At 43.6% G+C, this 14,236-nt stretch overlaps 1 protein-coding gene across 5 annotated transcripts in view; it reads right to left on the reverse strand.

The window, feature by feature from the left end:
- Positions 1-4,310: 4,310 nt before the first annotated feature.
- LOC112261909 (calcipressin-2-like) overlaps positions 4,311-14,236 on the reverse strand; it is a 126,456-nt gene continuing 116,530 nt past the window's right edge. For all 5 annotated transcript variants that reach the window (XM_024437549.2, XM_024437548.2, XM_024437550.2 and 2 more), the window contains one exon: positions 4,311-7,934. In XM_024437549.2, coding sequence (XP_024293317.1) covers positions 7,780-7,934 — 155 coding nt within the window. In that variant the 3' untranslated portion in view covers positions 4,311-7,779. The remainder of the gene's footprint in view (positions 7,935-14,236) is intronic.

The following is a 14,236-nucleotide window of genomic DNA, read 5'->3' on the forward strand; positions in this document are numbered from 1 at the left end:
AAGTAGTGGCTCCGTAAGAAGCATCTCAAGGTCTTGGAGTGGCCTAGCCAGTCTCCAGACCTGAACCCAATAGAAAATCTTTGGAGGGAGCTGAAAGTCCGTATTGCCCAGCGACAGCCCTGAAACCTGAAGGATCTGGAGAAGGTCTGTATGGAGGAGTGGGCCAAAATCCCTGCTCCAGTGTGTGCAAACCTGGTCAAGAACTACAGGAAACGTATGATCTCTGTAATTGCAAACAAAGGTTTCTGTACCAAATATTAACTTCTGCTTTTCTGATGTATCAAATACTTATGTCATACAATAAAATGCTAATTAATTGCTTAAAAATACAATGTGATTATCTGGATTTTGGTTTTAGATTCTGTCTCTCACAGTTGAAGTGTACCTATGATAAAAATTACAGACCTCTACACGCTTTGTAAGTAGGAAAACCTGCAAAATCGGCAGTGTATCAAATACTTGTTCTCCCCACTGTATGTACTATAGGCACATACAGAAAGTCACACAGCATCTCCCCCTGAAACAACCACTGATACGCACACACACACACATTTTTACCAACAAAGGAACAAATTATATATTTATGCACTCGATTAAATAAATATTATCAATGGAACACTGACAGAGCTGGTCTGAAATGATTATATTGTACAGAGTGGCCGACTGTCTGTCATTCTAGCATTCTATAGTGATGTTTCAACATTGTCTACATGCTAACAGGCATTCAAAGCCCCGTTTATACCTGGTACTAACATGGGTCCTTTGTCCTGATCTTCTCTATATTCTGATTGTACCCATATTTCCAGAAATGTGTCTACACATGGTATTAAACTGTTTTCCGTCCAATGTGTCTGCATTGTGAACAGATTCCCTAGTCCCTTCCTTTATGCAAATCATTTCACAGCTATTCTTTCAAAATATGATTTTTTAATTTAATGTAAGACACATTGATGTAATCACTCAATGGTGCCACCTGTTAATGATTTTAGAGGGTGAAAAAATTATGATATAAATGGTTTCTCTGTCCAGATCTGTTTACACTTGTAAGATATCCAGACACAATGCTTGTCTGACTGAAAGATCTGAACACATTACAACGTGTCTTTTGATTGTCTACACCTGTCTGACAATGTGGGTACAATCAGAATGTGGACAAAATCAAGACAAAGGACGCAAGTTATAATCAGGTATAAACGGGGCTATAGATTTTATGGTGGCATTTCACTTTATAATGATATGATCATTCCTTTTAATAACACCCATAAAATCAAATCTCAGCTGCTTAAATTTGGCCATAAAACAGGCAGCCTATAAAATGGAAGGTATTCACTGCCTCCTAGTGGTCCATGCAGATATTGCTCTGCAGAGAGGCGAATTGATTTATGTCTTCTGTGAATTTTTACTATGCAATGAAATAGATGGTAAATCCTAATCTATTACTCACAGGCATCACAGTCTCATATTATTATTACTGAAAACCACAGGTTCATCAGCAAACACTTTATTTACGGTCTGTCTCCTAACGGCTCCATAAAGACCTAGACGTTTAGCAAGCAAATTGGACATAAACACTGCTTTGAAATAAGTCATGGAATTTATTAGTAATAAACCAAGTATTTTTTATGGTCACATTTTGCATTACCATTTTGTTATTAGCATGTAATTACCCCTATAAGCACAGTATAATAAATCCAGTATTGTGTTACATGTACCCATTGAAAGGATAGGGTAAGAGTTAGTCTAAAAGCTGTAAGTGCACTGTATTACCATTCTAGGGTTTCAGCTCCACAATGTATTATCCTAACCCTAGACTGATAATACGTTGCACTTAGAGCTGAAACCCTAGCCCTAACTCTAACCCTAACTCTAACCCTAACTCTAACTCTAACCCTAACTCTAACCCTAACTCTAGCCCTAACTCTAACCCTAACTCTAACCCTAACTCTAACTCTAACCCTAACTCTGACTCTAACCCTAACTCTAACCCTAACTCTAACCCTAACTCTAACCCTAACCCTAACTCTAACCCTAACCCTAGCCCTAACTCTAACCCTAACTCTAACTCTAACCCTAACCCTAACCCTAACTCTAACCCTAACCTAGCCCTAGCCCTAGCCCTAGCCCTAACTCTAACCCTAGCCCTAACTCTAACCCTAGCCCTAGCCCTAACTCTAGCCCTAGCCCTAACTCTAACCCTAACCCTAACCCTAACTCTAACCCTAACTCTAACCCTAACCCTAGCCCTAACTCTAACCCTAACCCTAACTCTAACCCTAGCCCTAACCCTAACTCTAACCCTAGCCCTAACTCTAACCCTAACTCTAACCCTAGCCCTAACTCTAACCCTAACCCTAACTCTAACCCTAACTCCATAAAGACCTAGACGTTTAGCAAGCAAATTGGACATAAACACTGCTTTGAAATAAGTCATGGAATTTATTAGTAATAAACCAAGTATTTTTTATGGTCACATTTTGCATTACCATTTTGTTATTAGCATGTAATTACCCCTATAAGCACAGTGTAATAAATCCAGTATTGTGTTACATGTACCCATTGAAAGGATAGGGTAAGAGTTAGTCTAAAAGCTGTAAGTGCACTGTATTACCATTCTAGGGTTTCAGCTCCACAATGTATTATCCTAACCCTAGACTGATAATACGTTGCACTTAGAGCTGAAACCCTAGCCCTAACTCTAACCCTAACTCTAACCCTAACTCTAACTCTAACCCTAACTCTAACTCTAACCCTAACTCTAACCCTAACTCTAACTCTAACCCTAACTCTAACCCTAACTCTAACTCTAACCCTAACTCTAACTCTAACCCTAACTCTAACTCTAACCCTAACTCTAACTCTAACCCTAACTCTAACCCTAACTCTAACTCTAACCCTAACTCTAACCCTAACTCTAACCCTAACTCTAACCCTAACTCTAACCCTAACTCTAACTCTAACCCTAACCCTAACCCTAACTCTAGCCCTAACTCTAACCCTAACTCTAACCCTAACTCTAACTCTAACCCTAACTCTGACTCTAACCCTAACTCTAACCCTAACTCTAACCCTAACTCTAACCCTAGCCCTAACCCTAACCCTAACTCTAACCCTAACTCTAACCCTAACTCTAACCCTAACCCTAACTCTAACCCTAACTCTAACCCTAACTCAAACCCTAACCCTAACCTTATAACCCTAACTCTAACCCTAACCTTATAACTCTAACCCTAACCCTAACTCCAACCCTAACCCTAACTCAAACCCTAACCCTAACCTTATAACTCTAACTCTAACCCTAACCCTAACCTTAACCCTAACTCTAACCCTAACTCTAACCCTAACTCTAACCCTAACCCTAACTCTAACCCTAACTCTAACCCTAACTCAAACCCTAACCCTAACCTTATAACCCTAACTCTAACCCATAAAACAATCCGTTACTCTACAACCCTGGTGAATGTTACATGTTTGGCAAGAACGATGATTGATGTCACTGTTGTGTCTATAAGCAGGCTTTATTCTCATCCTATAGTCCAAGCCTGTGGATTCTACATGTCTATATGGGAGCCAGTTAGTGAGTGGTTTGTTTTCTGGATGACCGAACAGCTAGAAGGAGGCAGGAGACTGAGGAGAAGAGAGGAAAGGAGGGAGAGTCAAAGCACCACTTTTCATGTCATTTCTGTTCTACAGCAAGGACAAAAAGTTGAAGCCTTCATAAACATAGCCTGTAGCCCCCTGACTGAACAATGAACATCAGCGTCATATTGTAACCTGTCATCCACACTAGAAGGTGCGGGCACTGGAAACACCACCATGATTGACGGCTGTTGCGTCAGCATCACCCTAGAAACCCACGGCAACAGTGGAGTGAGGGGAATAACAAGCGATCTCCAACAGAGGATAAAGCAATAAGGAACAAATAGAAGGGAAAGAGAGAGAGAGGGAGGGTGGAAGGGAAAGAGATGGAGAGAGAGAGAGAGAGGGTGGAAGGGAAAGAGATGGAGAGAGATGAGGTGAATGTTGCGTTTATCACAGTGATGTCCTCTTTGTTCAAAATGAAACACTACATTGGTGATGAGAAAAACAACTCGACTGGCGCCGAATTGGCCGTGGCCAGCCTTACACACGGATGTTCCACAAGGAAGGGAATTAAAGGGGATGGAGTGACGGTTAGCTGAATGGGGAGACTTTACAAGAAGGAGCCATGTAAATGGAGGCTGGGCTGGGGAGGTGATTGTAGACGCTTTTCATTTTCCTATACAATCAGTAGGCCGAAAGCAACAGAGCCGCGAAATAACAACACGAGACAATTCATTAAAACCAAACTATTTTAATACTACCATAGAATCATTTGAACTACTTGTACATGGCTACCATGAATATTTGTACAAAAATGCAGTAAAAATAGTATTGATTAATATATACAGATATGTCTCCTTAGTGTATGCAGGCAGGTTGTTGTAACGTTACATGTAGAATGACAAGTACATTGATGGTCATACACTATTTTTACACAATACACATATTGGTTACCTCCATCACTGATATTCCCTTCCAATCCAACTGACTCTTAGAAGAAACAGATAATAATATAATGATTTTAATTTGAAAATAAAATACAAATATCGGGACATGTTGAATCATACACAGGTACATAGTGTCTATTGTGTTTACGTTTGGAGGAATATGACCGCAGGACAAGATTGTAGCGCAGATTCAACAGATCCGCGGTCTAGGCGAAAGACACCAAAGTCCAGAACAAAAACCATTGCATGTATACAAGTCACCTCATTGAGGGTAGTAATGGTGGCTGTAGTACATACTTGGGACAGTGGCATGTGTTGTGTCTGGTTCATCTGACCATATAGTGAGGGAACAGTGTCTTAAAGCCAGCATGTATGAAATAAAACAATGAAGAGGAATACACTATTGTAAACATTTGATATGCACCATTTACAATACATGATTCAAACCTGGTGTTTTTAGGAGCGGGCCTGTATTCAATTTCATTTGAAGTCTATGACTTCCACAAGGATAGTGGCTCATTATTACCAACATCATTTGATCTGCTTAAAATATCAATTAGAATGACTGTAAATGTTATACAATAACAGATAGGAAAATATTGCAGGTAAAATAAAACTACAACCTACTGGAGATGGTTGGAATTAAACTACAACCTACTGGAACTGGTTGGAATTAAACTACAACCTACTGGAGTTGGTTGGAATTAAACTACAACCTACTGGAACTGGTTGGAATTAAACTACATCCTACTGGAGCTGGTTGGAATAAAACTACAACCTACTGGAGCTGGTTGGAATTAAACTACAACCTACTGGAACTGGTTGGAATAAAACTACAACCTACAGGAGCTGGTTGGAATAAAACTACAACCTACTGGAGCTGGTTGGAATAAAACTACAACCTACTGGAGCTGGTTGGAATAAAACTACAACCTACTGGAGCTGGTTGGAATAAAACTACATCCTACTGGAGCTGGTTGGAATTAAACTACATCCTACTGGAGCTGGTTGGAATAAAACTAAATCCTACTGGAACTGGTTGGAATTAAACTACAACCTACTGGAGCTGGTTGGAATAAAAAAATAATTTCAGTGCACTTTGAACTGGGTTATCAAATCTGATCATTTGAGCCATCGTTATCAGAGATGGGGATTGGAATGATGTACAGTGAGGGGTTACAGTGAGGGGTTACAGTGAGGGTTACAGTGAGGGGTTACAGTGAGGGGTTACAGTGAGGGTTTAGAGTGAGGGGTTTAGAGTGAGGGGTTACAGTGAGGGTTAGAGTGAGGGGTTACAGTGAGGGGTTACAGTGAGGGTTTAGAGTGAGGGGTTACAGTGAGGGGTTACAGTGAGGGTTTAGAGTGAGGGGTTACAGTGGGGGTTACAGTGAGGGTTTAGAGTGAGGGTTTAGAGTGAGGGGTTACAGTGAGGGGTTACAGTGAGGGTTACAGTGAGGGTTACAGTGAGGGGTTACAGTGAGGGTTTAGAGTGAGGGGTTACAGTGAGGGGTTACAGTGAGGGTTTAGAGTGAGGGGTTAGAGTGAGGGGTTACAGTGCGGGTTTAGAGTGAGGGGTTACAGTGAGGGGTTACAGTGAGGGGTTACAGTGAGGGTTTAGAGTGAGGGTTTAGAGTGAGGGGTTACAGTGAGGGGTTACAGTGAGGGTTTAGAGTGAGGCGTTAGTGTATAAAAGCACCCAGGGTTGAATCAGTGGCCCACAGTAATGTAGAATCAGAGTGTAGGTGCAATGTCTGAAACAGGAAGGGTCAATAGTTTGGACAATAGAAAATTGATCACAACGCCAGTTCTCCACAAATAGACAGGGAGGTCCAATTTGTACAGGGCTTGTTCTACTGCCTATGAGTTAAATCAGGCACATCAAGAAGACACTCATTGAACCAACACAGGAAAAACAAAACACACAATAAAGGAAAACAAACATGGTTGTGTGTGTGAGTACAGTATGTAATTCCCCTTGACCATCTCAACAGAAACTGTGTAATAGCACTTGGAAGATTTGTGTAACATAACTCTATAATAACATTATTTTTTTCCTCTCAGGATCGTCATCATGCATTTATTTTCTTCGTGGTGAGTTTGAATAAATGTTTCTTTCTCGCTCCCTACAGAGGCACATAAAGGAAACACGAGGAAATCCCATGACTGAGCCACGGTTCTCAGACAACACAATATCTCTATAAAAATGTAACCATGCACTTTATAGACTGTCTTCACGTGATGATATATGATTGGCTCTCCATTTCAGCCAATCAGGAAAAGGTGGCCACCAGGCATTCTGTTTTTTCTTATGTTTTCTTATACTCCTTTTTCTTTAAACAGACTTTCAGGGACAAGACATGGACACAGAACAATTCACACTGAGCAACAATCACAGAAATGTCATTGTACATTATGCTTTCCCTGTTAAGGTGCATGGATTGTAACTGTTATTAGCCTTGTTTTCTGTGAAGGACACCGGTAGCCAGGAAACACAGGGAGATAAAAGAGAGAAGTTAGCGAAGAGAGAAGAGAGGTCAAATTGACAGCTACATACAGGAAACGGAACAAAGTAAACACACAAACTAGATCAGACCAGTGCATGCATTGGCGAGATTGAAAGAATTCCCAAGGTCGACAGACAGCACTGATAACACGATGAATAACCCAACTTTAAGGGGACTATAAGACAAAGTATTGACCATTTACCATAATGCTCCTTCAGGTTACTTCAACTCGTTCAGCGCCAGAGTCATCCCACCACCTCAGTAGCTAGCATGCCCTAATGAGAGAAGCGCTATTCATCGTCAGTGCTTGTGGTACATATGCAGTGGAGCGAGAGCAATGCTAACACACGTCTATAAAGGCGACCAATGGGCTTCTTTACACTGGCATTCGCCACAACCCCTAAGCCAATCAGAGGCCGAGCTCAAAGCAAGGTGCTGCCCCATCCCTGCAAACTGTGTGACATTACAACAACAGAATCATACAGACAGGAACCAATCACTGAGGGTATGGTGGCTGAATCTTGATGTAAGTATGGAGTATTGCCAACACAATCATACATGTAGCACATCAACGGCTGTATGTCGACGAGGATGAGTAACAGAGAGCTCTCCCCTTCTGGCCCGGGCGAGGCGGCCGTAGGGTGGGGAGTGCTGAACACGGGGATTGTTCCTGTGAGAGAGAGACAGGGGATCGATTCTCCTTCCTCCAGATGACGATGTTACGGCAGGAAGTGGCAGGGGCACAGAGTTCAGTGAGAAGTAGGAAGGTCAGGGCGCCGGGTCTGGATGATTTTTGGTTTGGGGCAATTCTTTGGTTCCTCCACTTCCTCGGTGTCGCTGTCGCAGACGTGGACAACAACACTGGGGGTGGACTCTGTTCCAGCATGCAGCTCAAACTTCTCTCCTGTAGACAGAGAGGGAGACGGGAGAGAGAGAGAGAGAGAGAGACGGGAGAGAGAGAGAGAGAGAGACGGGAGAGAGAGAGACGGGAGAGAGAGAGATGGGAGAGAGAGAAATGGGAGAGAGAGAGAGAGACGGAATAGAGAGAGAGAGACGGGAGAGAGAGAGACGGGAGAGAGAGAGAGAGAGAGAGAGAGAGACGGGAGAGAGAGAGAGAGAGAGACAGGAGAGAGAGAGAGAGACGGAATAGAGAGAGAGAGACGGGAGAGAGAGAGAGACGGGAGAGAGAGAGAGAGACGGGAGAGAGAGAGATGGAATAGAGAGAGAGAGAGAGACGGAAGAGAGAGAGAGAGAGAGAGAGATGGAATAGAGAGAGAGACGGGAGAGACGGAATAGAGAGAGAGAGACGGGAGAGAAAGAGAGACGGGAGAGACGGAATAGAGAGAGAGAGAGACGGGAGAGAGAGACGGGAGAGAGAGAGACGGGAGAGAGAGAGACGGAATAGAGAGAGAGAGACGGGAGAGAGAGAGACGGAAGAGAGAGAGAGACGGGAGAGAGAGAGAAACGGGAGAGAGAGAGAGAGACGGGAGAGAGAGAGAGAGAGGGAGAGAGAGAGAGAGACGGGAGAGAGAGAGACGGGAGAGAGAGAGAGAGAGAGAGACGGGAGAGAGAGAGATGGGGAGAGAGAGAGAGAGACGGGAGAGAGAGAGAGAGACGGGAGAGAGAGAGAGAGAGAAGAGAGAGAAACGGGAGAGAGAGAGAGAGGGAGAGGGAGAGAGAGAGAGAGACGGGAGAGAGAGAGACGGGAGAGAGAGAGAGAAACGGGAGAGAGAGAGAGAGAGACGGGAGAGAGAGAGAGAGACGGGAGAGAGAAAAGAGAGAGAGAGACAGGGAGAGAGAGATGGAATAGAGATAGATGGGAGAGAGAGATAGATGGAATAGAGAGAGAGACGAGAGGGAGAGAGAGAGAGACGGGAGAGAGAGAGAGAGACGGGAGAGAGAGAGAGAGAGACGGAATAGAGAGAGAGAGACAGAAAAGAGAGAGAGAGACAGAAAAGAGAGAGAGAGATAGATGGAATAGAGAGATAGATGGGAGAGAGAGATAGATGGAATAGAGAGAGAGAGACGGGAGAGAGAGAGAGATAGAATAGAGAGAGAGAGAGAGACGGGAGAGAGAGAGAGAGATCATCACAGCACAGTTGAAAAATACATGGCAAATAGAAATCCAATATGGATGGTGTTAAGAGATAGATGGGAGGGGTTGACTGAAGCTGAAGGTTTGGAGTAATAACAACTAATATCAACTAAATAACTCATGTAAAACAATATTGTGCCCGTAAAATGTATATAGAATGTAGAAGCTGGAAGTAGATGCCTAAGCGTTGTTGTTCACTAGTTTACTCCAATTAGGGAAGGAGTGGTAGGGTTAGAAAGTAATAAAGGAAAATATATATTTTTTAAATGTATATATATATATATATATATTATATATTGGATTGGAAATTATGCAGATAATTAGATTGACGGAAGCTACAATCTACATGCAATATTAAAGCTGATCTAGAGAGAAAGAGAGAGGGGGGAAAGAGGAAGAGATGGTCAGGACAAGACATTTGAAAATATAAACGTGTACATGACCTCAAGAGGGAGCCCTGGTTCCAAGAGAGACACTAAATCAGTGAGGTGAGGCAAACTCAACCTGGGTGAGGATTTTCTCCTCATAATTACTAAACGGTCATGTGAGAATTGGGGGCAGAAGCTTAATATACAGAAAGACTATGTAATTCTCTGATTAGGAGGACCTGAACCCAGGGAGGACTGAAGCAATATCCTCCCTCCCTCATTCCCTCCCTCCCTCCATTTCTCCCGAGGACTGGGCTCCTCAGCCAACCGCTGGGTGACGTCAATGCTGCTGCGTGCTGTCGCTCCGGGTCAGACAGTCAGAGTGAGAAAGAGGGAGAGAGGGAGAGGTAGAGAGGGGGAGGGGGAGAGGGGGAGAGGTAGAGAGGGGGAGGGCGAGGGGAGAGGGGGAGAGGGGGGGGGGGGGGAGAGGTAGAGAGGGGGAGGGCGAGCGAGGGAGGGAGGGAGAGAGAGGGAGAGGGGGAGAGGTAGAGAGGGGAGGTAGGAGGGAGAGCGGGAGGGAGAGGGGAGGGAGAGGGGGAGGAGGGGGAGAGGGGGGAGAGAGGTAGAGAGGGGGAGGGGGAGCGAGGGAGGGGGGAGAGGGGGGAGAGGGGGGAGAGAGGGGGAGAGAGGGGGAGAGGAATGCAGAAAACAGAGAAAAGGAAATAGAGAGAGAAGGGGAGGTACTGAGAGGAAGAGAATGAGAGGGGGAGAGATGGAGAGGTAGAGAGGGGGAGCGAGGGAGAGGGGGGAGAGGGAGAGGGGGAGAGAGGGAGAGGGGGAGAGAGGGAGAGGAATGCAGAAAACAGATTAAAGAGAGAAAAGGAAATAGAGAGAGAAGGGGAGGTACTGAGAGGAAGAGAATGAGAGGGGGATAATAGAGGCTCAGCACACGCCCAGTACTCAGAACAACATAATGGAACTGTATCAGTATCAGTCAACTCACTCCCGGATCAGCTACAGAGCCCAGAACACACACTCATCTCCACACTGGGGGTTCAACACTCTCCTTAAGAGCTGTTATACAGTATACCCTAGCTATCATCTGTCATTTAGTATGTCTCAGGGGTTCTGATAACGACAACATTACAGCTAATTATCACATAATGACATACACACGCATGCACATACGCGCACGCACACACACACACACACACACAGCTCATTGTCATTCACAGCACATGCGCCTGGCATTATCCCTACTATTTCAGGCTCTGCTAATAAAGGGGCTCTGCGTGTGTGTGTATGTGTGTGTGTGTGTGTGTGTGTGTGTGTGTGTGTGTGTGTGTGTGTGTGCGTGTGTAGGGACTGTACTGTATGCAGTAAGCTCACCATCTCTAACCCCATGGCAATGAACGCCTGTCCAGCCACAACCCACCTGGCCAGCTCCTATCAAAGCTATGTATTAACCAGGATAAAAATGGATGGCACCTAGTGGCTCGTACCATGCGGAGTGTGTGTGTGGGGGTGGAAGGACAGATGGACAGCTGGACGTGATGGTCTCTCTCTTTGGGCTTCAGCGTGACCTAGGCCCACTAACACATTGCAGCTACTTTTACAGCATTCTTTCAAGCCAGGCCAAACACTTCAAATAATACACTCTCTGAATCACCGTTTCTTAAATATACAACATTCCTTAGCAACAGTCCCAAAATAAACAGGTGTAGTAGACTACAGCACAGGACTGCTCTTCTGGTACAGAGTTAACCCCGTTATGGGTGAGGCAACTATTCCTTCAGGAGCGGTTGACTGCTGCTGTGCACACCTTTCCTATTCATATACTGTCCATACTGTCTATACACACCATTATATACATATATTTATAAACTGGGTGGTTCGAGCCCTGAATGCTGATTGGCTGACAGCCGTTGTATATGAGACCGTATACCACGGGTATGCGACCTACGAACAGTCCGTAGCTGTGGTATATTGGCCATATACCACACCTCCTCGGGCCTTAGTGCTTAAATATACATGTATATTTATATTCCGGACTCTGACATTGCTCGTTCTGATATTTCACATTTGTGTGTATTGTTTTGTATTGTTGAGGTATTACTGCGCTGTCGGCGCTAGAAACCGAAGAATTTTGCTGCACCTGCGATAACATTTGCAAAATATGTGTACGCAACCAATGACATTTGATTTGATATGTTTGCTGCATAACATTCACTGACATCATCTGTTCCAGTGTGGAAACGTTTTCTTACCGGCACCGGCTTTGCTGAGAGCTGCTTTATTGAAGAAAACTAGCACTTATTATGACTTTGATATGTGGTTGTCCCAACTTGCTAACTTAAAGTTAACGCACTACCTGCAATCAGCTCTGGATAAGAGAGTCTGCTAAATGACTAGTATGTGAAATAAAAACATTAAAGACCTTTTCTATTCTACTGTATACTGTGAGGGCCAATACACCCAGGCATGATTTCACTGTATTACTACAGTATTACTACAGTATTACTGCAGTATTACTACAGTACTGTACCACTGTTCCTTCAGCTCCAGACCCTGGTATAGTAATCGTACAGCGCTACCTGCCTGCTGACACACGTCTTGACGACCCCCTTGCCCACAGATGCGCCTCAAATGTTTTGATTTCTCAGGCTTAGTGAGAGAGCGAGTGAAAGGCTGGATATGTGCCTTGTAAACAAGCTGGGAGCAACAAAAGCATTCTCTCCTTAACGAGGGCTTGTGTTGGAGGGAGGCAGACTGCTGGAGCCGTAATCACACTACACTCAGCTAGTCTCTCTGAAGGCTGGCGTGCATGAGGAAACACTGCACTGGATGGAAAAAACACACACACACACAAACACACACAAACACACACACACACACACAAACACACACAAACACATACACACACAGTGGCGACCCGTCATTCACCTGGTTTGTCACTGTTTTGTTTGTTATTTTGGCATTAATACATGTCATATATCAGTTTGATAACAATGTAAAAAAAATAAAAAAATATTGAGTTAATAAAGCCGCATACATTTTTGCTTTCTTACTTGTTACAGTCTAGCTCAGTGCTTTCTTACTTGTTACAGTCTAGCTCAGTGCTTTCTTACTTGTTACAGTCTAGCTCAGTGCTTTCTTACTTGTTACAGTCTAGCTCAGTGCTTTCTTACTTGTTACAGTCTAGCTCAGTGCTTTCTGTGGTGGGCAGCCAGGAAAAATACAGAGAGTAGGGGTTGGTAATCTTCTCTAGTTGCACCGTGATTGGCTCAGTGTTCTGTCACTCATGGGGACATTACATCACCGCAAAATCTACAGGGAGAGCTTGAAAGTTCAAGCCCCCTTGGGTGCTGCTATAGATTGACCACAGATGAAATATTGACAAATCACGTTATATCTACCGTAGCTTTGATTGGACTGATTTCAAAATCGTTGCTAGCAAGCTAGACAAGCAGTAATCATCATGAATCACATCTACAATCTACTGGCAAATTCTTTTTCGATCCTTGTCATATGAAGAAAACCCATAGATAAAGCGTATTGGTGCTCATCGGACATTGGACATAAACATTACACAACAAGTTGGAAATCGCAACTTCAACAATGAGTGGTTTGGAAGGAATCAGTGGCTAACTGCAAGCGTTGCAAAGTAATCACTATTTTGCGTCCTCTGCCTGCTATTTGGTGGAGAGGGTGTGTGGTCCAAGTCTGGATTTAAGGATTTAAAGCATCCGTCTGAAAGTGTCTCTTTTCCGAGCTTAAAAAGGATAAACATTCACATGCAAAACCATGGGCCAGAAAAGGTTGAATAACTTGGTCATGATGTCAATCCAGGTGACTTCTGCTGCATTCAAAACAACTGGAAACTCAGAACTGGAAAATCTCAGACTTCAGTGAGTTCAAGACAACTGGAATCCTGAAAAAAACTAGCTCCGACTGGAAAAATATGTTTTGAACGGTCACCCTACTCGGAATTCCAAGTCGGCAACTCTGGCCTCTTTCTAGAGCTCCGACCTGAAGATCACTGACATCATGATTCAACCTTGTTTTTTTCAGACTTCCCAGTTGCCTTGAAAGCACCATAAATCCAGAGAATGCCAGACTTTGATGACAAAGTTTTATGACAAAATTTGCCCACAAGAAGGACCGCCATGCCAACTTCCTGTTCAAGTGAGCACAGCACAACAAGGTGAGTCCAAAAATGTATTTTATGCTGCTGCATAAATGATTAAATGATGTAATATTCCTGGGAGATATGTATTCTGTAGCTAAGAAAGTAATACTAAATGTATGTTGTGTAGTAAGCTGTTAGTAGCCCATGTGCCTCACCCTAATCATTTGGTCCATTCCCCCTCATAACTTAGCCTACTGTTCTGACTTAGTGGTGCACATGTAGCCTATAGCCTGTTTTAGAGAAATGTCATCATCGAATATTGTAAGAGCTTTCATTGTCTGCTTATATAACCCTTTATTTATCCTGCCGTTCTGACTTGGTGTACAGGGAGAATACTGTAAGAACAGCCCATGTTCTGAATTCTGTCGCTGTACATTTCAAAAGTTATATTGACTACATCCGTCCTAGCTCGCTCACTAATGACTTAATCGAAATGAAGGATTGCCTCTTATCCACTCATTGTTCCCTTATGCCATAGTTTGTACTTCTCAATTGTCAGTAGAAACAACATTTGTTTAAGCAAGTCAGCCATATGAGCTATGTTTTTTTAAAAG

This window comes from Oncorhynchus tshawytscha, linkage group LG18 (assembly GCF_018296145.1).
Source record: "Oncorhynchus tshawytscha isolate Ot180627B linkage group LG18, Otsh_v2.0, whole genome shotgun sequence".
NCBI lineage: Eukaryota > Metazoa > Chordata > Actinopteri > Salmoniformes > Salmonidae > Oncorhynchus > Oncorhynchus tshawytscha.